Source organism: Perca fluviatilis, chromosome 2 (assembly GCF_010015445.1).
Source record: "Perca fluviatilis chromosome 2, GENO_Pfluv_1.0, whole genome shotgun sequence".
NCBI classification, from domain to species: Eukaryota; Metazoa; Chordata; class Actinopteri; order Perciformes; family Percidae; genus Perca; species Perca fluviatilis.
The window spans coordinates 37,853,298-37,876,779 of NC_053113.1; the positions used below are offsets into that span (position 1 = coordinate 37,853,298).

The window sequence follows — 23,482 nt, forward strand, 5'->3', positions numbered from 1 at the left end:
GTCCTGTCAACAGTTTTACAGACATCACTTTTACAATGATGGCCTACGGGTAAAATCCTTTTTGGGCTGCAGGGGTATTTGTGTTGCACTATCACCTGACAACTACAACAAAAGGCTGAGCGCACTTCAAGGGGCCTGGCTGGACCAAACGCTGGAAACGAAAGACGTGTCAACATCTTTTTCTAGCTCGTGCCAGGAAGTCTACGGCGAGCATAAAGCTACTTTCAGGCTCCATAGATGGAATTGTGGTCACCACTACGTATTTTCTTGTCTTTGTTTTGGTAGTGGTGGCTTTTAGTGTGGCTTCATCATCTGCTTTATACCGTATTTACCTGGTAGTCCCTTTCACAAACATGTCCGTGCTTTGCTAGCAGCGCAGCAGAACCATGCATTTTTTATTTTATATTTAGCGACCACGTCCACACTGTTAAGACTCTGCCCCCTCTGCCTACTGTGTAGGAATTTCTCCCATCTTGAGATCATATATCGTAATCAACTCTCTCGCACCACCCAGTTCAAAGTAGGTATTACAGCTACAAAAAGCCAGTCTCTTGCTCTTTTCAATATCCTTTTTCTTTTTCTGGGCAAAGAAGAAGAAGACTCCTGTTCCTGAAATTTGGATTTTGAATACGTCTGGTCCTCCATGTTTCCTTCTTTAAACTTGCCGGGGCCGGGAAGCTACGATACCCATTAGCAGCGTTAGCAGCACCTGTGAGTTTATCATGTGACAGCAAAAACGCGAAAGGCGGAGCAGTATGTCCTGTATGTCCCTTACCGGCTAACGTATTTCAAGATGGAGCATGAATATACCCCATGCGTCTACCCCAGTTCACGCAAATGCAAATGTACTATTTCAAGCCAATAGGAATACTTGGAATTGATGGTGGTGGTAAATATTCATGAAAAAGGACAAGTTTGTGAACAGGCAACACCGATTTTGATAATGAACAACTAAACACGTTACACACTGGACCTTTAAAGCATATAAAAGCCCATTATTTAAAATTAAAACCTTTTTATTTAGGAGTGAACATGTGCTCTGAAACGGACCTTTCCAACCAGACTGTTTGTCCTTCCTCTAGGCTGCAGACTACCGGTACACATCTGTTTCAAACGTGAGTGGTATTAAATTGTACTTCAAGATATAAAGCCCAGAGAGAGGTGCACATTGATGGTACTGATATTTTTCTATTTGTTCCCCTTTGTACACAAATGCCAGCAGTGTCACACGCCAAAGCTGTTATTTGACTCAGATTGTGTGTGTGTGTGTGTGTGTGTGTGTGTGTGTGTGTGTGTGTGTGTGTGTGTGTGTGTGTGTGTGTGTGTGTGTGTGTGTGTGTGGGTGGGTGGCGAAAATTTAGCTGTAAATGAATAACAGCAATAAGAGATGCTGCAGATGATCAGTAATTTTCCCCCTCTGAAGAAAGTGATGATAAGGTTCCACAGAGTTAAGTAGGTTACCACACACAACCCTTCACAGGCAGGCTTGCCTGTGCTTTACTGCACACACATTATTACTGGCTGATCACCAACTACCTTTTTCCAGCTGACTTTCCGCATGTGTGTCCAGAGACAAAGTGATAAAGAGTAAGCCAGCAAGGTGAAAAGGATGCCAGTTGTACATCTGTAAAATCTATAAGTACCTTGTCTGTGAAATGTTAACATTTCATTGTCGGTAAAATGCATTAGCTCGCAGACAGTAGGGCACACCCGGAAAAGACTGAAGGTTTCCAGACTCCCTCTCCAAACTCCACGTCCGCCTGCAACTTCAGGAAATAACCACTTCAGGTTATTTAATTAGCTGGAAAAAGCATTGCTTGTTGGTTGTGATTACACCGAGTTTTATGAGACAGACTCGACTCCGTGTGAAGTGTTTGCCCTCCAAAATCAAGTGTTGCATGTAACTTTGGCAATAGACTGAACTGTGTTTTACCTTCCGGAGATACGATCATCCTCAGTCATAGAACAAGACTGGAAGTAATAAGAGCTTTAATCTTTCTTACATCATGCAGACAAAACCTCTCTCCTCTATCTGTGCGGCTGATTAACACTTGGATACAAATTTCTTAAAAGCCTTTGAAGGACTTTCAAATAGAGGTTTGGGTGAAATGTGCGTGTAATAAATAACTTTAAAGGATTAGACATCTGAATTTGATCCTGCACAAACACAAGGTAGCCCCTGAATGTTGCTTAATATGCTCCTTTCTCTGCTCTTACATAAATGCTTCAGGTGTCTAACTCCTGAATTGAAGGTGTATTTAAGAGCTTCTGCCACTTATCATGCAAAGAAAGATGCCTGTGGCTTTAAATGCAGCATTTTAAGGGAAGTGTGTGTGTGGATGAAAAGGCAATTTAGGCTTTTAAAAGACATGTTTGTGTGGTGTAGGCCCTCCTGATGATTGACTCTGCTCTAGTGTGTGTGGTAGAGAGAGAAAGAGGATGAGACATCAGTTTTCTTTGTTGTAAAACCCACTTTCACAGGCTACAAAATGTCTCACTACGGCTGGCAGTTTCATACCAGACAATTCAAAAAGCCGTTGCAAACCACACAAAATCTAAATGTGTTGGCAGCAAAAGCTTTTTGTCAGGTCATTCCATTCAGTGTCATCCTCCTGTGGTCTTGATGACTCAACACTAAAGTTGATCAACTTTAACATCAACCTCACATAGACCAGCAATGCTGAGCCCCGTGCAAAATGTCTTTACCTTTCTCACCCACATTTGTTTTCACACAGTTTTCCTCACAGCGTGACAAACTGCACTTTGCAAATAAGTCTGACTGGGGAAAAAGAAACACACACAGCCTCAAAGTGAATTAGAGGAGCATTATGCCATCGAAACAATACCCAGAAGTGAGTGATTTCCCCAAACTGCAGGGCATGAGCAGCAGCAGCGAGCTGTCCGCAGACAGGCAGTCTCTAAGCACCCCTGCAGGGACGGGATGGTATGAATGATGCATTACCACTCCTCAAGGAGCCGGCTATTGGGGTGGCTGAGTAACTGAGCAGACACATATGCATGGTTACTCTGTGTGTGTGTGTGTGTGTGTGTGTGTGTGTGTGTGTGTGTGTGTGTGTGTGTGTGTGTGTGTTTCTGTGTGTACACGGTAGTGTCAGCTGTGGAGGGTGTGTACCTCCAACCATAAACCACAGAACACACATATTCACACACACACTTTAAATACCCTTATGCTATACAGTCAGTTGATCCAACTCTTATTTCACTCAATGACACCATCATGGGATGCTCAGGGCTGTTGGTTTTGGGTTTTGTCCTAAATGTTGCTCACTGCGTGGAAATTTTGGGTAAGTCTGCAGGGTTATAATCCGTCTGTGACTGTCAGCTGTTTATGGGCTTATTTTACTGGCCCTTGAGGTCTTGTTTAACCTGTGGCATTTACACTAAACAGTGCTGCTATGGTTTTCCTAAGTGATTAGTCCAATTATAAATGTACACAGGCAATAAAGCCACATGCTGGATGCATCCTGAAGGCACTAAATAATTATTTCTGCAATATATTGCTGATGGCATGTTGGTGTTGTCACTCCAGTAGTCAGTTCATTATTATTATTGACCAGTGGTGTCACCTAAAACCACATTAGTATTGTTACAGCCTTTAAAAGTTAATATATGAGGGTCGTTAAGGTTTTTCTTTGTGTACGGGGAAACCCCTCTGCAGCCTACACTTATTTAGATTTCCTACAGTATTGTTTTTAGGTGAAGTCTTTGTCACTGGGACTTCCAGCTGGAGATGAAAGTTTAAACATGAAAAAGGTATGTTTTTTAAAGTCGAAAGTCTTATTTGTTTACCACATCCCCAGTCTGCGAAGGAAGAGTTGCTGTGCACCACTGAACGGTTGCTGTTTGGTGAGAAAAAGAAGCCCCTGGGGCTCAGGAAATATGATGCAGTGCATGAATAACTGATTGTTTTCTCTCAGTTATTACTTAGTTTGTATCCTTAAGGTGTGCCTTTTCCATGCTTGGCTGACATTTATTTTGGCAATAACTTGCAAGGGCAAATGAATTATAAACCCACGAAGCATAATTGAACTGATCCAGCACAGTTATTTCTCTCCCTCTGTGTCCTTTCCTCTTAAAATGCTTTGGAGGCTTCTCCACATTGTTTCCATTTGCTGTGATGTATAGGATGACCAACAGCATTTCAGCTTTTATAGTGTTTGATGCAAACAGTTCAGTTTAGACTGCAGCAGCTGGCTGTATGCTCTGTGGTCTGCAAGGAAGCAGTGCAGCAGCATCATTTTACTCATCATGTATCTAAAGCTGAATAGAGGTTCTTGGCTTCAGCTGGCCGATGGGGCAAACTGTGTCCTCAAGTGCACTTCAATAAAGTTAGCAGAGGAAGTAGGATGAAAGGGACTTTGTATGCATTGGAGTCTGCACACTGTCCTTTCTGCAAGTGTTAAAACATGTCAGCTTCTATTAAATGTCCTTTCCCTCTGAAAACAAACCGTGGCTGGTTTCTCAACAGTTTGGAGGGAAGCGGTCGTCTGTGTCGGTATGGATCCGGGCGTAACTTTTGGACTGGTTTCATTTCATTAACATAATGGAGTCCTCTATTTAATATACACTAAGGGGACATGGTTGCATTAGTCAGGTGCCATTGTGTGCACAAAGACCAATTCCTGTCTTCAGCCATTTGATTGTCTGAGGGCTCTATATATAACTTGTACTTTACATGTCAGTTTTTGGGTTACATGTTTGTGAGCCGTGCTAGTGGCACAGATGGCACCGTTGGTTTATTGTTGGGTCGGCCCACCAGTTTAGTCCGGACTGAATGTCTCAACAACTATTTAATGGATTGCTATAATTGTAGACAGACATTCATGGTCCCCACAGGATGACGCCAACTGACTTAGCTGATCCCCTGACTTTTCCTCCAGCGTCTCCATGGTGTTCTTGGTTCTGAGTGAAAGAAACAGCTATAGGATGGATTTCCATGAAATTTAGTTCAGATATTCCTGTTCCCCTCAGGATGTGTTTTAATAACTTTAGTTAACGCCCTGACCTTTCATATAGCGTCACCATCAGGTCAAAATTGAAATATTTCCAATATAGTACTTTAGTTTGTATGGAAAATGACAAATGCAAACAGGAGAGAGGAAAATGAAGAAAACAAAATGATACCTTCATATTTTAATAATTTATGTACTCTATTAAATCTAATGTTTTTAATTGCACATTTCAATCTAAACATTTACATTTAAGCTTATACATTTACTTTTTAAGGTTTTCTATTTTAAGATTTTTCATTTCATAATGTCATCTTACAATATCAACTTGTAATTTTAATATCCAGTTTCTTATTTATTTATTTTACTATGTCCTGATAATCCTTTTGTACTAAAACAATAAAAAAATATTTTCCATTTCTTTTCTGTCGGCAGGTTTTTTTCTGTCGGCTGCAGTCACCTTCTCCTTAACGCTGTTCAGGTGAACTTATGACCTTTAATTGTTATTGAAAGTTGTGTTTTTCTTTGTCTCATGTCCAGATGGAGACCCAAAACTTGAGATTCCACACAACCTCACAGCAGTCCTGGGAGAGGACGCCTACCTGAGCTGTAGGTATCTGGGCGAGAATGAGATTGTGACTGCCCAGTGGAAACGTCAGATTAACTCCAAAATTCAATCCAAGCGACTGCGACTGGCAGGATTTATTAATGGCGAACCATTTAGCCGCCAACATGACATCTCAAACCCAGCCTCTCCTACCAACCTCACAGTTAAGATGAACGTCTCCAGTGTGGAAGTAGAGGGACAATACATATGCGAGTTTGAAACAGATGAAGAGAATTTTTCTGAAAACCTATTCCTCACTGTAGTAGGTAAGCCAAGCCAATAATGTGTCTTATTCTTTTATACATTCACCATTGCCTGATGAGGTTGCCATAATTTAAAGTTTTCTAAATCTATAAATGCTGCACCACCAGTTTGATGCCTACATCCTTTAACGAGGATGACATGTTTACTTAATTCCTTCACAGCTCGGCCTTATGTGCAGATCCTGGTGAATGCAGAGACCATAAACGGCTCTCGCTACCAGTCGGTGTCATGCTCTGCGGTCGGTGGCAGGCCTGTGCCTCAGATCAGCTGGTTGGTCGACGGCCGCCCTCCCTCAGATTACCCTTATACTGTGAACGTGAGTGAAACCGCTCACTCAAACGGCACCTCTACCCTGAGCAGCATCCTGCGCTTCCCCACCCACCTGCAGGAAGAGGACAGCGTGATCTGCTTGGTCCAACACCCGACCCTCCCAAACCCCAAACTCACCACAGTCAGGGTGGAAACCTACAGTAAGCCCACACTCGCAGCTGAGCGTGTCAGTGTTGTGTTAGTGTTTGTCCATCTGTGTTACCAGGAGGTGACGCATTATTATGGAGCCCACGTAACTTCTAGGCAAGTCCCGCCCTACAAAGCAGCTCGATTGGTTGGGGTTAGCCATTGACCTCGAGTGGTTAAGATTAGGAGAGCCGATTGGTTAGATGATAGCAGCTGAACAAATCGGGTTACGTTAACTTGTGTAAGCATGGACGCCTGGCCCTCGCGTGGGTTCCATAATAACGCGGAGGTGACTTATTGTGTTGCGTCACCAGTCAGAGTTATGTAATCATGCATCATGACTCAGCATCTCACTACACAATAACTTTCTCCTGCTGATTTTTCATGCTAGTTGTTCCTTCCCACTCTGTTCCACATACACAGTGACAGACCATAAATCACATTGCACAATGCAATGCATTCATGTGGGAATGCACTCTTTTCACTGCTGTCAAGCAAATGGAACACCATAATGCAGCAGCACTTAATAACTATCATACCATAGTGCAGCGTGCTTTTTGTTTTATATTTGCTAACTGCATTTCTACAGATAATTGTTTTCTGGACCAAAAACATTCACTCACCTGTACTGTAGGTACATAAGTTGAGTTGTGAAATTTTTTTTTTTCAATTTTAAGACTTTAAACTTCATACCATGAAGTATTAATGATAGGTGTAAAGGGTCAATGTGTCTTAAGTGAGAAGGATCTCAAAATCCAGCACACTCACCTTTCAAAACCTTTTGTTCCATAGACTTTAATCAGGTACCCTGACAATGTTAAAGCTGCTATAATCTATATGTTTTTTATATAACCAGTGGATCAAATGAAAAAAGGGTTCAGTCATAGTGTTGAGTCCACAGAGAATTATGACCTGACTCAGCAGTTTCTCTCAGCTCTGCAGAGGATCTTTTCAGGTCATTGATTTGGTTTTCAGGTCCGTCCACACCATTCTGTTTAGGTTCACTTATACAAGCATTGTTTTCCGTGACAGCAGGCAGCTGTTTTCAGAGAAAGAGCTTGGATTAATTCACTGTCTGCTACCTGCTCAGCACCAACCAGCAGACGGACACAGTTGGCGACTAGCTAGTGAGCATAGTGGAGCATTTAGCAGCTAAAAGGCCAGATGTTACCTCAGGAGTTGGTGTCAAAAACAGAGCTTAAAGAGAGAGAATGTTGGACTTACATTCACCAGGTGGCCAGAAACACGTCTCCAAATGAATGTTGCCCTGTATATGCTGAAGGTTATAAGTCATTGTTGTATTAGTCTCGCTGACCGGATGCTGCTACATAAAGTTAGATATCACGATCGGAGGTCCCTCCCCTTATGCTATCTCTGCTATCTACTTTGCAAGGACACAGTCAGGGCATCCGGGTTTTAGCTCCGCCCAGGAGGTTGTGATTGGTTAAAAGGACAAACAAGCCAGAGTTTTTTTCACTATTCCAGAATAGAGTGGCGGTGTAGCCAGATTAACTTCAGCGCTGACACTGCTGTGGAGATAGTTCTGGCAATGCGAGGCTAATGTTGTATTTACTTGTGTCTGCTGCCACCAAGTGGCCAAAACAATAAGAACAATCACCACAAAAAGTGGTGTACTGCTGCCAGAGTGCACTGGAATGTTGCTCCGCCATTTTTCTTTATGAGGAAATAGAATATTCGTAGTTTGCATAATCCGGTAGAAATTCATGTTTTTTTTAAGCCTTGAGACCCAATAATCACTTAAGCATATGCCATGCAAGATAGACAATAAAAACAAATGGAATAGTCAAAGTTGCACATTTTCTCAGTCTATAGCTAGCTACCTAACTAGTAAAGATGAAAAGGCAACAAAACATTCTTTCATTTTATAGTTGACTTATGTATGTAATGTAAGCGTGCCACTTTAGGAATATTGGTTACATAACTTTCAAAATGAGACACAATTTAACCGCGCACTCGTCATAGGTGGTGTGCCCTGGTTCTTAAACAAATGGCACAACACCGCTGACAAAAACCCTCACGAGTTTGGTTTGTTGTCCCCTCATCTGACCCAGCAATGTTCAAGTTCACACCCCATATGTAGGCTCTGGTTCCCATGTTACATACACATGAGACAAAATGGTGGCCCAAACCAACAAAGTTAATGCGTTTGTGTGTTGCAGCATAATGGCGCTCGTTAGGCGCATTTCAATTTGGTCATCAATATTTTAAATGCTCTCACAAAATTCTCTTCCTCTCCTACTGTACTATCAGATTCAAATTGAAATGCCCCCAAGTGGTCACAGGCTGCTTATTGGCTGCCCTGCGTTTGAAGCGGTTTGCACGAGTTAAAGCTTTAGTGCGTAACTTTTTGATATTAATGAACGTCCGTTACATTCAAGCCATTGCCAAATGAGTTGCTACAAAGATAATTAGGACTATCAGCTCCACACAACTCTCTCTGTATTTGTCAGTATGACTACGTTCAATAAGATTGTGGCGTCCGAGTTAAGATAAATGACCTCTTCTGAAGAGTCCATCATGTTTTTTTAATCCTCCGTGTCCTTCTTGGCTACTAGCAACTTCGTGGAGGAGGGGTGGGGGCGCGTGTGCGATCACGGAAGGCTTGTATCATGTGGACGCGCCGACAGTCTTGTTGTCATTACTTAGAATTCCTCATGGGGGCGACAGAAACTACACACTATAGCTGTAAGGTCTGTTTTTTAGGCACTTTAAGCGGTGCAGAGCATCCAGATCCTTGCACGGATACAGTACAGACTGTGCATTCGCCAGACTGTACGATAACGATCCCATTAGCACGAGCCAGGCCAGCCAGCTCTTTTGTCCGTGATACATTCACACTCCACTGAAGTACTGCAGCTTAGGTAATTTTCAAACTGCAGTGGTTTAACAGATGACAATTTTTAAAGCCAAAGTGCTTTAACTCACTTTAAGCGTACGTACACTTCCCCAAGAACAACACCCAAGCTCACTTCTCATACTCATTAGGGATGGCTGGCTGTTGTTCGACACCACAACTTTAATGTATTTGATAATAGACTCTGATCTCTGCTGGTCCCTGCATTAAAGCCCGCGGTTCTCTCAGCTTTGGTTGGACAGCAGCTGGGCCAGACATCTGCTCTCAGCTGCAGCCCGGCCAACAGATGGGACAGGTGATAAGCCTAAGTCAGCACTCTCCAAACCCCAAGCAGAAGCCCCTCATGGCTTGTGTTTAGCTAACATTCAGCTCATCCGGCCCTGGCTTCCTATTCAAGAAAAACACTCTGAGCCTCAACTTGATATCTGACTTTTTAATTTGCTGGGAAATAAACATTAGACCTTGTGAAAGAATAACTCTTCTCACCTTTCTTCCTGCTCTTTAGTAAGGCCAAATGTGACAATAAAAGCAGAGATGGTACAACGAGGAGGAAGTGAGTTCTGGGTGGTCTCTTGCATTTCATCTGGAGGGAGACCTGCCACCAACATTTCCTTGGCTTTGAACACCAACGAAGAGCTGCAGAGAGAGTACAGCACAGACACAGATACGCAAACAAGCTCAGTCCTCCTCCCTGCAACAGTGTACGAGGGGCGCAATGTCACCTGTGTGTTTGGCCACCCCAAATTTACACACAAAGTGTCCCGAGTCATAACACTGCCATCTTTTTGTGAGTGTTTCAGTGTTTCACCCTTGAAAACTCTGCTGATGCTCATGAGGTAGAAGTTACAGAAAACACAGATGTGCTTTCTATTTTTTTTTAGATTTGTCTGGAGAGCTGGGAAGCAACAGGGATTACTTCCAAGACCCTGAATCTTTAGAGCTGCAGGAAGGACGGAGTGACACGGTCATCAGCCTGCAGGTCACGGGGAATGTGCCACATTACAACGTTACCTGCAAAAAGTGAGAAATATTTGGTAATGTAAAATCTTGCAAATTCTATCCCATAATTGTATTTTCTCCTTTTTGTATATGTGCGTCTTGTTTTCTTTTATTCTTGGGAGAAAAAAAGATTTTAAAAATAAAGGGAAATATGAGGAGAAACATATTGATGGAAACATCAGTACTTTTTTCTCACGTACATGTAGACTGAAACAACCTACGTACCCTGTGGAGGATGCGGTGACACGTTTGGTGGCACCAGACCACAAGCGATAGACAGCAGGAACCAGATTGAGAGACGTTTCCTGATTTGAAATAACAGTCATATTTTAATATTGGTAAGACATTAAAAATTAAGCATGAATTCCATGAAATCTTGCTTGTGTTTCCCTCTAGAGATGATGGGCCCTTGCCTGAAGGCATGGAGCTGGTTGGCAGCAGCAACCTCACAGTTCAGGGTCCTCTGGAGCATCAGCATGCCGGCCTGTATGAATGCGTCTTCTCCTATCACCAACTGAATGCAACGCTTAAGTTTAACGTCACGGTTAAACCTCACGTTATACAGCCTGGTAGGTGAAACTCTTTGCATACTATTTCTTAAAAGACTTTCATGACTACATTTTGAATTTTCTGCATTGTCTGACTGAAATATTGATGTGGAACCTTCTCTCCTCTCAGTTCCTCCCACAGTACGAGTTGATTTGCAGACTGAAGATGGATACAGGGTGATTGAGTGCTCAGCAGCTGATGCTGTTCCCGCAGCCAACATGTCCTGGCTTCTACCAGAGGGTGTGTCTGGAGTGTCTTGGTTCAATTTCACTTCTCATAATGGAAGCCACTCTGTCAAAGGAGTTTTACTCCTCCCTGCCTGCACGCCTTGGGAGCTCACTGCAGAGTGTGTGATAAATCACCCTGCGTTTGAGGAGCCAGTGAACAGAAGCATAACCCTCCCTCTTTGCGGTATGTTCGACAAATCAAGCGGTGGAAAGTTTTGTCTGAGTAGGGGACATATTTGGCCCTATAAGCACCGTAGATTTCTATCTTCTTCTCAAAAGAAACCCCTCACTTCCTTTGGTTTAACTTCTCTTTTCCATGCAGCTCGCCCACACATCGCCATCAACTCCAGCACTGAGTGGAAGGATGGTGACGAGTACACAAAGGTGGACTGCTCTGTGGACAGCGTTGCCCCTGCAGCAACCATAACCTGGCATGCTGGAAACGGTGACAGCATCAGTTCTGTTCATGTATCTCTGTCTGAGATGGAAGTCCAGGCTGATGGTTTGGTATCGGCCCGGAGCTCTGCGCACTTCTTGTCTTCTTTGTATTCTGGTCAGAATGTGACCTGCAGGGTGGAGCATCCAAGCCTGGAGGCACCCGAAAAAAGAACAATACACATTCTTGTGCACAGTACGTTATTTCTTTCTTTGAGATCTTTCTCTCTGTGACTCACGCAAACTCACACAGCTGCTCATCTCCTTTCCTGTCACCCCTTGTTTTCTTTTTCAGAACCCCCTGTGCTGAGTGTGTCTGTGGTGAGACAGGAGGACTCTCACCTCTGGCTGGCAGTGTGTGACTGCAGAGGGGAGGCTGTCGGGAACAACCTCGCCTGGGTCCTTCCCAAAAATGCCAAAGGCCAAACATCCCTGCACTCAACGTATGAAGGGCGTGTCATTAAAGCCAGGCTGACTTATCAGTTTCCTCTGGCCTATCATGAGGGGCAGGACCTGACCTGTGTGTATCATTTGGAACATGGAGCCACTGAGAAAAAGACCATTCACATCCCCAGATACTGTGAGTTTAACAGAAACAATACTCGTGCACAACACCTGCACACTTCAGTTACTCCGAATGTAGTAATTCACATAAATGCATTCAGTGATCCAAAGGTACAAGGTTCATCTTCAAGGTTTAACTGACTTTTCTACAGATATCTCCGCTGTGAGAGTCTTAAACCACACGACTCCTCTGCAAAGCCGCTACAGTGGTGAAACCATCGCACACAGACTGGCTCTCCAGGAAAATCATCACAACCAGAGAGTACTGCTCCAAGTCGAAGGCAACGTGCCAGAGTACAACATCGACTGCAGAAGGTGGTGTATCCTCTATTATCTAGCACCTAATCATTGAGAGGAAGCACCTGTATGCACACTGTGCTGCACACATTTCAATGTCCCCCATTTAAAGGAGCTAACACACTCGGAGAGTTAAGTAAAATATAAACTGGATTGTTTCCACGACATGGATCCAGCATCCAGTATCATTTTGACAGTATAAGTTTGGAGATATTCGCTATTTTTTAAACAAATCCAACAAATCCATGAAAAGACCAGAACCAATAATTTGGTGTAGCCAAAGCCTGATACATTTTTTTTCTCTGTGCCACAGTTCTTTGTTGTTCAAAAACTATTAAAATGTGGGCGCTTTAGTTTGAGTTAGTTCCACACACACGTCCTGCTGTGAATACTAAGACACCAAATGTGTATTAATCCGCAGCTGAAAATAGTCCCCTCCTGTTAACATATTTGAGACATACAACATTACGTAACATTTGCTTAAAACTACAGTGCCCAACTGATTTAGGAACTTAGGCCTACTGAGCCTTTTTAAAACTTTAAAACTTCGTATTGGTGATGCAATTTTTAACATGTATGTCTTAAGTAATGGGGTGCAGGCAGAGTAGGGAAGTCAGAAATGACTGAGAGATAAACACATTGTTGGCTCTTTGTCTTTTCAAGAGATTTGTCCACGATAAGACAAATCTAAAATAATCCTTTAAAGACAAACTCAGTTAAGTGTTCTGTGTTTCAGGAGTGATGGCTCATTTGTCCAAATGGACGGCATTGCAATGGTCTTCCAGCCAGCGCTCACAGAGCAGGAAGAAGGCCTGTACACCTGCCAGGCGTCCTTCTATCACCACACAGCCACAGTCAACATTCAAGTGGAGGTGGCGAGCGAGGACAAGCACATTGGTGAGTACTTACCATGTTGTATTTTCCTTCTACAATCCCAGTGACTTGTTTACTCCAGACATTCTGAGCATATCAACCTGCTGAGTTATGTTTTTTCCTCGCCACAGCAGCACTAAGTGCAATTGCTCTTGGGGGAATGGTTTTGTCTCTGTAAATTATAGAGTGGGGTCTAGACCTAATCCATCTGTAAAGTGTCCTGAGATAACTTACAGTATTACCCATACTCCAGTTACAGTTTTCATAACATATTGTATTTTGTGCACTCTTTTGTATAGTATGTGTTTTTTTTTGTCATATTTTATTTTATTTACCTTGTATAATCTTTTTCTATTTTAGTCGGTGTGCTTTTCCTTGCACTTAACTCTTTTTACTTGACTCAAAGAGCATGCACAATAATTCCTATGTGCCTGGACTGTTTTGGTGTATGCACAAATGGCAAATAAAAATCTTGAATAACTACTGTTATGATTTGACACTATAAATACAATTGAATTCAATTATTGTCAGTTTCAATATGAGGTTTGTTGAGACTTTGTGGCTTTGACAACTGTGTCTATGTTTGTGTTTCAGCACTTGCGATCATGATCTGTGCGTCTTCGGCCATGGCCATCCTCGTCATCCTCGCCGTCACCCTCTGGGCGTGCTGGTGAGTTAAATTCCTCCACAGGTGACAGGTTGCAGCTCGGCAGGTGATGTGTTGACAGGCAAATGAGGGCACCGCTGCCGGTGGCATACGATACGAGACAAACAGGATGCGCGGATCGTTAGCCCAACGCACCAAAACCCCAGCATCATGCTGTTATTCACAAACAGGAAGCAATGTGGTTGAAACAGACAGGTGTCTGTGCCACCGCAGCCCTGCTAGTAGACAGGTAGAAAATGTTCCCTCTGTCTGTGAGATAAACAGATTTATTTTCCACTTTCCTGCTCTGGCTTTTAGCAGTGTTACTTCTGGCACTTTTCTGCAGTAGACTGCTGTTTGATGGCCCTTTTATCATCAATGCCACATTGCAAAAGCAAAGGTAGAAGGTTAAAAAAAAAGTCCACATCTTCAGAAGTTATTAGTAGCCTAAAATGAAATTCAAGCTGCCATTCATCAATGAGAAAAATCCACAAATCCATCTCTTAATCTTATTGCTGTTGGGGGGGAAATCTGTGAGTCACTCGTCTTTTACAACTGATGTGGGATATCTCTCACGATCCTAAAACTGTTTATTTTTATGGTTTCAGCCTGCAGAAGTTTCCACAGTTTCACATTCACAGCCACGTCTAACTTCTCTCAAGAATGGTTGTCAGGATCAGATCAGGCCTTGCTGTGAATAAAGCTGCCCTGCAAAGCACAACAGCCGTTCAGAAGCTATTTCAATAGGCCTGGCTCCCTGGTCAGAACATTTGGTCAAGGTGCCATTGGTTGACAGAGCCTCGGTCCCATTAGCCCTTGCTCCAGTGGGAGGGTCCTGTCAGGCTAATTTGGGAAGGTCAGTCGCACAGCGTACAACAGGCGTAAACAAGAAAACATGACTCCACGGGAGAACAACTATTTTGGGACCAACGTCAACCCCTCACCCTCCCCTTCCAGTACTGGGCACACTTTGACGGCTGCAGGGCTTCATTAAGTTGATGTCACTGAGGTCATAATGTACAAAGTGAGCTGCTGCTTCTGACAGAAAAGATCCATGATGAGGCCTCAGGTCACCGCTCGTCTCCATTGATGTCCCTGTAGCATAATGCATTCACACCTGCAACTTGCCCATTTGAACGCAGCTCAGTGTGTCACATTAAGTCGCAGTGCCACCTAGTGGTGGTGTTCAGCGCTACAAGTTCCTCAAACAAATAGCAACTCAAAACAGGATTATTGACATGATTCATACAATACTTTTTGTTTTGTTTCACAGCAAAGGAAATGGCAGGACAGAATATAAGGTAGGACAAAATTCAGTTAACATGCAAGTTTGTTTACCTTTTAGAAATATGTTCATAAATCCTGTAAATTCATCCAGTTTTTTTGGTTTTGCTCACTATTTTTATTAACACAATGTTTTTTTTATCTATTTATATATCAATTTTTTTTTTTTTTTTCCAGAAGCAGGAGTCTCTCTCGGCCTTGACATCTCTGATGCAAGAGCCCGGCTCTCCTGAGGTGAAGAAGCCAGCAGTGACGGAAAACGACAAAAAGGAATTCGCTCAGCAGATCAGTTACTCCATAGTCATTGACGTCAAGAGCACAGTGTGAAGATGAAAAAAAAAAAAGCTTTGGATTACACATTCTGCTTTACATTGGGCACAAACTAGATATGAAGGCTTACTGGAACTGCAGCATTGTTTGATGATGATTTCAGTTTATTTTTACAGTTTATTTTTAGCAAGTTCAGCATTAGAATCCTGTATGTGCTGAAATATGAAATGTTTTCAAGGTGTTTAGTTTTGACTGATAGGCATTAACAATTTTAAAATGCATTAATTACTTTTGCACTTTTTCATCTTACTTGAATTTTGTAAAAAAAAATGTAATGCTCATAGTATTTTCCAGTATTTGTCAATAAAATCATCAAATACCTTTTTTTGTTGAATTTGTTACCATATACTGAGCTACAGCCAACACATCTCCAGATACAGTATAGCAGAGATGACTTTGATGACTTCTGCCCTTGTGATATCTTTGGTTGACTTAATCAGTAAGGACCATCTGCTGTGACAACCAGAGTAACTATAAATAAATTCTCATGATCCAGCTGCAGACCTACTCCTCTTTCACCCACCCATCAGTTTGCAGTGCTGTTACACCCTCTTGTGGCGAATGATTACACAGACGCAACCGAGTGAATCAGGTTTCAGTCACAATCACTGTCTATGGTCATTATGAAAATAAAAACCCTTCCTTTTAACGTTTGAACTCCGAATCACTCAAATTTGCTATTAATAAGTTACTGAAGAGTTTCTTAAAGCAATGAAAAATATTACATACTAAACAGTATTTTTCATTGTTTCGGTGCCACAACTAATGTACTTCACTTCAAAAAAAAATGCAACTTCGTGCTCCTGCATAATACAGTCACAAGACAGATTCATTTAAAAAATGATTTATTTTTATTTTTAACGGGACAATTTTAACATTTACAAAACTTGTTTTCTTGGCCTGTATATAATGTGCCATCCAAACATGTATGTAGGTTTTCATTCCAACCAAACACCACACAGGGTTATTTCGCTGATCAGCACATCTTAAACCAGAGACAATGGAAGGAACCCTGCATGCATTTGGATAGTAATGGCATATGATCACAGAGCCCTGTATTACATGAAAAATCATGTACAAATATTGCAGATAATTCAGCTCTGTTCAAATCTGTGAATTACAGAGCCTTCAAAATGTAGCAATACACTTACACAACAATACATTTAGATACAAATGTACAACTACTGCTTAGGAAAACAGTAGATCCAAGATGCACATTACAAACTGCTTCAAAAAAGTACTATCACAAACCCATTCATCTTTTCTTGTAGACACATGGCCTCAACTGCAGTCCAAATTTCTTTATATTTTCTGGAGCATCTCCAGTCTTCATTAACTCAAAGGAGTAGAAATGAGTGTTCTCTGTGTCCTAAGAAAGAAAGAAAACACCAATCACTCTTTACATGCAGTCAGTCACTGGGTAGACACCTCCACATCGTGTGGTTAAACTCTTATTCAGATTGAGCTGTTTAGATGATATTCACCTACTTTTTAATACATTTAACCAAGTCTGTTTGGTGCCAACAATAAACCAGTTTTCTGAATATTCTGCTCTACCTGAGGTTTCCTGCCCACAACACCACAGCCTCACACTATCAATTATGAAAGCTGCAGCTGCCAGCTACTTACTCCTTCTTTGAGCAAACACAAAAGACTTCTTAAAGGAAAAAGAAATTACCATACCTGTAGTGACAATAGATAATGTTGTATACACTTGTATCTTTTATTAAGATTGTACAGTTGGAAACAAAGGTGTAAAATGTATGTTTCCTAACCACTTGCTTTATCTTTAGAAGGATTCTCATAATAGGAGTATGAACTACATCCATTTCATTTTAAAACAGCTGTGACCATGCAGGCACAGATTTGGTTAATATTAAAAAATGAGCAAAAATTGACAAATAAGGACGTGTTTCTCTGTCCCCGGTCATCTTGTCTTGTTGCCTCACCTTGGACACCATCTTGAATCCCAGACTTGCCAGTGCAGAGACGAAGTTCCGCACGTTCTCGAACCTGCTCGCCACTTCCGCTATTTTAAGGACACCCCTACAATAATTGTGAAAAGCAGTTATACAGACATATAGTTTACATACACACAAAGCTGCCGTGCCTGTACTGAATCGATGTGACATATTTTACCCCTTCTTTAAGACACGATTGGCCTCTGCTAGAAAATCAGCCAGGTTGGTCCCCATGAGAGAAAGGCAGAACACAGCGATGTCCACGGAGCCGTCACGGAGTGGGACCTGCGCACACGCGCACACACGCACACACACACACACACACACACACACACACACACACACACACACACACACACACACACACACACACACACACACACACACACACACACACACACACACACACACACACACACACACACACACACACAGAATGCGTTTTTATTTTTCTAACAATCGCGCGGACTGTACGTGAATTGGCATGCAGATAAACAACACACACTCACGTTGGCCATGTCGCAGACTGTGACCAGCTCGCACGCAGCTGCCAGGTCGAAGCTGTGCACCTTGTTCTTCACGCTGCGCGCTATTTTACAGTCACCACAACCAAAGTCTGCAACCACCAGAGAGGAAGGTCTGAAATAAATGACACAATTGATGTGTACAATTATAGGATGTAAGAACTGAAAGGAGCAGCTCACCTTTACATGAAATAAAAGTTACAATCAACACAGAACCAATGCAGATTTAAAGTTTATAGGACCACAAACAGCCAAAACTGCTCATCTTCTCCCAAACTGTTGACATTAACAAGGCCGTTTTCTCAGAGCAGCCTAATGAAGCATCAATTCAACACCCGCAGTGGAGCTTTATCTCCTGCATTATACCTCGCTGAGTCTTCAGCAGAGTAATGGAAGATATTTACTGTATACTGCACATAAATTATATAGATAATGGGAGTTTTGGATCCCCGAGAAGCAATGTGAAGGAAATGTTATGGTTTTTACTCTTTTGGAGGGGTGAAGAGACGGCCTTGTTAATGTCTTGAGCGGCTGACACTAAAGTGTCTGTAACAATGTATATTATGATTCTGCATTGATCAACGCAAGCCTCTAAATTCAGTACACCTGATGAATCGCATGAATGACCACATGTGTTGAATGGTGCAGATGTTGAGCTGAAAGGATACAGAATCTCCTGTCTTTGTAAAGGAGTTTCTTTTTCTGAGATACTGTTAAGTGCAGCTTACAAAAGCGCTCACATTCAGGAAATGAATGGAAAATTCAAAGAAAATTCCCAGTCATGACTTTTGCTGTGATGATTGTATTACTCCATCACACTGTGGAGGTGTGGAGAGACTTGTGGGGAGGAGGAGGAGGAGGAGGCGGCTCAGGTGAGCAGGCAGGGAGGGACTGATGGTTACAGCTGTAGCGAGTTGTCTAATCTAAGTCTCCCTTTAAAGCAGTAGTGAGCCGGAGCAAGCTCTTGATGGCCGCCGCGAGAGGAGACGCACGGGGTTGGTGGTGTGTGGTGGGCGTGGATAACGAATTTTGCCCTCCCACCGGCCTCAGGCAAGGTGAGGCGGGAGCTCCAGATGGATTGTGGGACAATTCATTGCTGATGCGATCATCAAATAAAGAGCTGTGGCAAATATTCCTCCCCTAGTGTGTTTGTGGTCATCTGTGAACAGAGGTCTACAGCAGTGGAGTTGCTACACACACAGTGAACTTTAACTGTGAACTTTGTGACTTTGTAGTTCAATGTGTGTTTGGTTGTCAACGGAGGTTTTGATTTTTTTCAGAAGGGCCGAAATAAGATCAATCACAAATATGCGTTAACCTTTTACAAGGCGTGTGAAAAAATAGCCAAGCTATCGTCAATAGTAACCGCAATTTTTTTTAGTCACTCGACACAGTTTATTTTTATTTATTTTTTTTAAATGGCAGCCCGCAAAACTTATGACGAAGTGCAGACGTTCCATCACTTGGTTGTCAATGAGTGTTGCGTCGAAGATGATGTCACCGCAGTTTGGCGATCAGCTGAGAATCCCGCCTACACTGAGGGGGTACTGTCCGCAAGGGGAAAACGAAATAGAGAAAAGTACTGGTACCAAAAGTGAGCTGAGTCGAATCGAACCATGCGGTGTAAATGAGGCATTACTATCTTTTTGTAGCTTCAAACCGCATCCCATGGTCTTCTTCAGAACTGTCTCCAACGCCCTCACGTGACAGGAGTAAGAGACTTCAATTTGTTGGGTAAGGTAGGGCTGCACAATATGAGGAAAATATGCGATAACGTTGTTGAATATCGCAATAACAATATGACTTGTGATAAATTAACAAATATTAGTGTACTCAGTTCTGCATGTCTACTGTTTTCATTAGGGCTGGGCGATATGGAGAAAATCAAATATCACGATATTTCTGACCTAATGCCTCGATAGCGATACTGCAACGATATTGTAGTGTTGACTATTGGTGCTTTCACAAAATATGTACATAATAAGATTTTTTATAAATAATCATCAGTAATGTGTATATTATAACTAAGTGGGTAAAGGTAAATAATAGAACAGTTACAACAGTCTGGTAAGTTCCGAAAATGACTTAACTTTACTGTAATGCAGCCTTTAAAACCAGGAAAAGACACCACTTATGCCATATTACGATATTACGATATCCAAAATCTAAGACGATATCTAGTCTCATATCACAATATCGATATAATATCGATATATTGCCCAGCCCTAGTTTTCAGTATTCTGTTAAAATACAACAAACCGCTTGTTGAATTTAAAACAAATAAAAAGGAAATCATTTCTAACATTTTACTGAACAAATAAAGCATTGAATTAAACATAACAAGGTACCACTAAAAAAAGAATGACAAGTAAAAATTTAAAGTACAGTTTTCTACTGAGATTTTCTACTCATTGTGTCTATTGCAGCACCAGTTGCTATTGCAATGATGATAAATAAAAATAGATATATTGTAATGCCCTAGTGTAGGGGTTGTACTTGTTCTACCTCTTAGGTCATGTGAGGACACCTGAGCCAGCTCCAGGTGCTGAAGAAGACCTCGTGGTACAGTTGAGACCTCCAAAAAAGGAAGGACTTTCGAAAGACAAAAGCATTCCTCAAAGAAACCTAAGAAATCCAAAATGTTGAATTACATGCAAAATATGACATGGACTATAATATCTCACTTTTTTAGAATGTAGGAGATGATGGCGTCCACTGGATTGGCGGGCCATCGCTGAACCTGCGCCGTGTATCCTTTGTGGTAGATCCCGAAGGCCTGTGGGTCCAGCTGGAACATACGCTTCGCCTCGCCGCTGGACGTGCTGTACAAAACTTCATTAATGTAGCGGAAACGAGCCGACTCCAGTCGCTGCTCCATGCGGGACCTCAGGGAGGCTGAGCGGTCCTGTTTCACCTCTTCTTCTGGTACCGCCCGCTCGTCTTTCAGCTCTGCAGGACTCTCCTGTCGGACTGCTTCCTGGCTGTGGAGTATTTTCCGTAGCTTCTCTCTTTTCAGAATCTGTTCTTTGCTCGGCACGGGTCTTTTCGTGGGCGACTGGTGCTGATCATCTGCGATCTCCGCTTCACGTTCATCTGCTTTCTGTTTTGATCCATCAGCAGAAGATTCAGTTGCACCTTTTTCAACTTTGCCACCATTTTGCTGCTTTTCCTCTTTGCGCGTCTGTGTTTCTGTTGGACTGGATATTTCAGTGTCCTCTTCAGTCTTTTTCCTTTTCTGTGGTTTACATTGCTTTTCCTTTTTCTTGGCTGGTGTCTGGCTGTTGCTGCTATATGAATCCATTTTGACTTCTTCCTTTGGCTTGTGTTGCTCTGCAGATTCTGCTTTATTGACTTCCATCTCGGGATTATTCTGGCTGTATTTATTTTTACATTTCCTCTTGTTCTTCATTTTGTTTTTCCACTGTTGTCTGCTCAGTTTCTCTGTATTCTCTGGTTTGTTTATGTTCACTGTTGCAGATTTGGTAAGTTCTTTATCCTGTGTCTCACCCATGGATGTGATTTTTACCTTCAGAGCCGCTTAAGAAGGAAAGAAAACGTTTTAATATGACATCCTAGTTAAATTGTGTGAACATCAGCATTGTTTCGTTTCAGAATCCATTAAATACTTAACACTCTGAAATGTAAATGAAATGAAATGTAAGCTTTGAAGCAGTTAATAACTCACCAAATTTGTTGTCTTTCTTCCTCTTTTTTGTTAAATGTTTTTCCTCATTAACAGTCTGATCCACGTCTCCTTTCTCTTGCTGCTCTGCTGTCATCTCCGCTTTCTTTCGTTTTTTCCTTCTGTTCTTTCTTTTCTGACTGTGTGATGGGACCTCTGCCTCACTGTCACTGGACTGCTGATGGTCGTCGTTCTTCCACTCTGGTACTGAGCCCAGTGTCTGCAGGGTCCGCATCAGGCTCTTCTTCCCAACCACCGTGGACTGATCAGGGGATACATTCAGATAGTATAATCAGTCATTTAACTCATGTTGAAGACTGTCCGATATTGAGACTAGGCCTGAACAATTGATCAAAATAAATATTAAAATCGCAATATGGACTGGTGTAACATCCACATCGCAGGAGGCGCAATATTTGTTAAAGAAAGAAAATACCATTTGGAATTAAGTACTGTGGTGCTGCAGAGATGTCCTGTCCTACAAATTGTATTCTACAGACTTAAGAAAAATATCTTATATTTAATAATGATGCAAAAATGATAATCCCCTCCAATATTGTATTGTAAATCAATTGCAACATCAGTCAAAATACTCGCAATTAGAATATGTTTTCCAAATAGTTCAGCCCTAATTAAGACAGTGTTATATTAGTCAATCAAATTTGTCGAGAGTGAGTGAGTGAGTGAGTCCACTTTTTTGGTCATTTATATATGTAGCCTACTGTCTCCCAAAAGTAACTGTTAATCATGGTAACAAACAACAATCGGCTGTTGAATTGCCTTAATACCATGTGTCTTTATAGTGCCATATACCACACCATTAGATAATATTGAAATATGTAAGTATAAGTATGGCTAGATTTCATTTGAATACAACTTGCAGCAGCAGGTAACGTTAAACGTTGAGCTGAATTTGAATGTACCTTGCCATTTGTGCTGCTGTTCGGCTTCTGGGGGTTTCTGAGGACAGTGTTGCTCAGGACTTGGGCGTCTTGTTCGTCACTCCAGTCTTCCTCCTCATTAAACATGTTTCCTGGAGGACTGGAGCAAACACACAGCCAAATGTCAACCACTTCTTCTCTATCAGCGCGCTAACTCTGCTAATTCACTTACTCACCAGTTTGTCTCTGCGGCAGAAAAACGAGTTCTTTTACTTGTCAGACGACTTGTTTCGTAGATTACGGTGTTTGTATGAGAACGTCTTTTTTAATAAACATGTAACTACATTTAAGAGCTGAACAGATGTCTGGTAAAAAAGCAAAAGCCACGTTGGGTTGTCTCGTGCGTAAAGGAAGCGAAAAGAAGCAAAACAGAACTACAGGCGCATGTGGATGACGCAAGCACACCAGAGATCTATGGGACATGAAGTTTTTTGTGGTTATGTTGTTCGAAGCGAGACATAAATTAAACTAAATGTTCTGTTGTATTCAAGATTTGTAAAGTACGAAATGTAACCATTTGTGTCTATAATAATAACAATAACCCCAATAATAATAATAATAATAATAATGTTATTCTTAGTAGTACATTGTACAACTACTAAGTAGTTGAATTACCACCATCATCATATGTTCTCAAGCTTAACTTTGCTTCAAGAAATTAAATGAATGACTAAATATATTAATAAAACAAACAATAATAAACATAGAGTTACTAAATAAAACAACCAACAAAAGCAATGACATATATTGACATAATTCTAATAGCAGCATTATTAATATCATACTTTTAAATACATACGTTCCAACACTCCCCCTCTCTGACAAACACGTTTCTGGATAATAATAATAATGACTGTGGCTTTATATTATGTATTATGTAATGGAGATGTTTGAACATTTCTCAAATGAATGGCTGGTAGTCCAGCATTAATGACATTTTGAATGCAACACTTTTACTTGTAACGTTAACAGTGTATTTCTCCACTGTGGTATTGCTA

The 23,482-nt window shown here is 41.7% G+C and overlaps 2 protein-coding genes across 3 annotated transcripts; one reads left to right on the forward strand and one right to left on the reverse strand.

The window, feature by feature from the left end:
• Nucleotides 1–3,171: 3,171 nt before the first annotated feature.
• Nucleotides 3,172–15,669, forward strand: si:ch211-149e23.4 (synaptogenesis protein syg-2). Of its 2 annotated transcripts, XM_039792495.1 has the most exons (14): nt 3,172–3,305; nt 5,511–5,843; nt 6,003–6,311; nt 9,678–9,959; nt 10,054–10,192; nt 10,568–10,740; nt 10,850–11,131; nt 11,270–11,578; nt 11,678–11,962; nt 12,099–12,261; nt 12,980–13,140; nt 13,711–13,786; nt 15,036–15,063; nt 15,224–15,669. In XM_039792495.1, the coding sequence occupies exons 1-14, from the start codon at nt 3,239–3,241 to the stop codon at nt 15,371–15,373; spliced, it is 2,757 nt and encodes a 918-aa protein (XP_039648429.1). In that variant the 5' UTR covers nt 3,172–3,238; the 3' UTR covers nt 15,374–15,669. The 2 variants fall into 2 exon arrangements, with proteins under 2 accessions (XP_039648429.1, XP_039648435.1); XM_039792501.1 differs by lacking the exon at nt 9,678–9,959.
• Nucleotides 15,670–16,234: 565 nt separating this feature from the next.
• Nucleotides 16,235–22,858, reverse strand: rrp8 (ribosomal RNA processing 8). The gene is made up of 8 exons (XM_039791698.1): nt 22,661–22,858; nt 22,467–22,584; nt 21,547–21,805; nt 20,546–21,398; nt 17,847–17,976; nt 17,516–17,622; nt 17,326–17,422; nt 16,235–16,745 (listed from the first exon to the last, which is right to left on the reverse strand). The coding sequence occupies exons 2-8, from the start codon at nt 22,569–22,571 to the stop codon at nt 16,632–16,634; spliced, it is 1,665 nt and encodes a 554-aa protein (XP_039647632.1). The 5' UTR covers nt 22,572–22,584; nt 22,661–22,858; the 3' UTR covers nt 16,235–16,631.
• Nucleotides 22,859–23,482: the final 624 nt, after the last annotated feature.

What these genes read in the sequence shown, in the direction of transcription:
- si:ch211-149e23.4 (XM_039792495.1), top strand. Translation starts at nt 3,239, where the DNA reads ATGGGATGCTCAGGGCTGTTGGTTTTGGGTTTTGTCCTAAATGTTGCT. An exon ending in AGTCAGGGTGGAAACCTACA is followed by an intron (nt 6,312 to 9,677) that starts GTAAGCCCACAC and finishes CCTGCTCTTTAG; the next exon opens with TAAGGCCAAATGTGACAATA. An exon ending in ATGGCAGGACAGAATATAAG is followed by an intron (nt 15,064 to 15,223) that starts GTAGGACAAAAT and finishes TTTTTTTTCCAG; the next exon opens with AAGCAGGAGTCTCTCTCGGC.
- rrp8 (XM_039791698.1), bottom strand. Translation starts at nt 22,571, where the DNA reads ATGTTTAATGAGGAGGAAGACTGGAGTGACGAACAAGACGCCCAAGTC. An exon ending in ATCTCCTACATTCTAAAAAA is followed by an intron (nt 17,977 to 20,545) that starts GTGAGATATTAT and finishes CATTTATTTCAG; the next exon opens with ACCTTCCTCTCTGGTGGTTG. An exon ending in GATTCAAGATGGTGTCCAAG is followed by an intron (nt 16,746 to 17,325) that starts GTGAGGCAACAA and finishes TTTCTTTCTTAG; the next exon opens with GACACAGAGAACACTCATTT.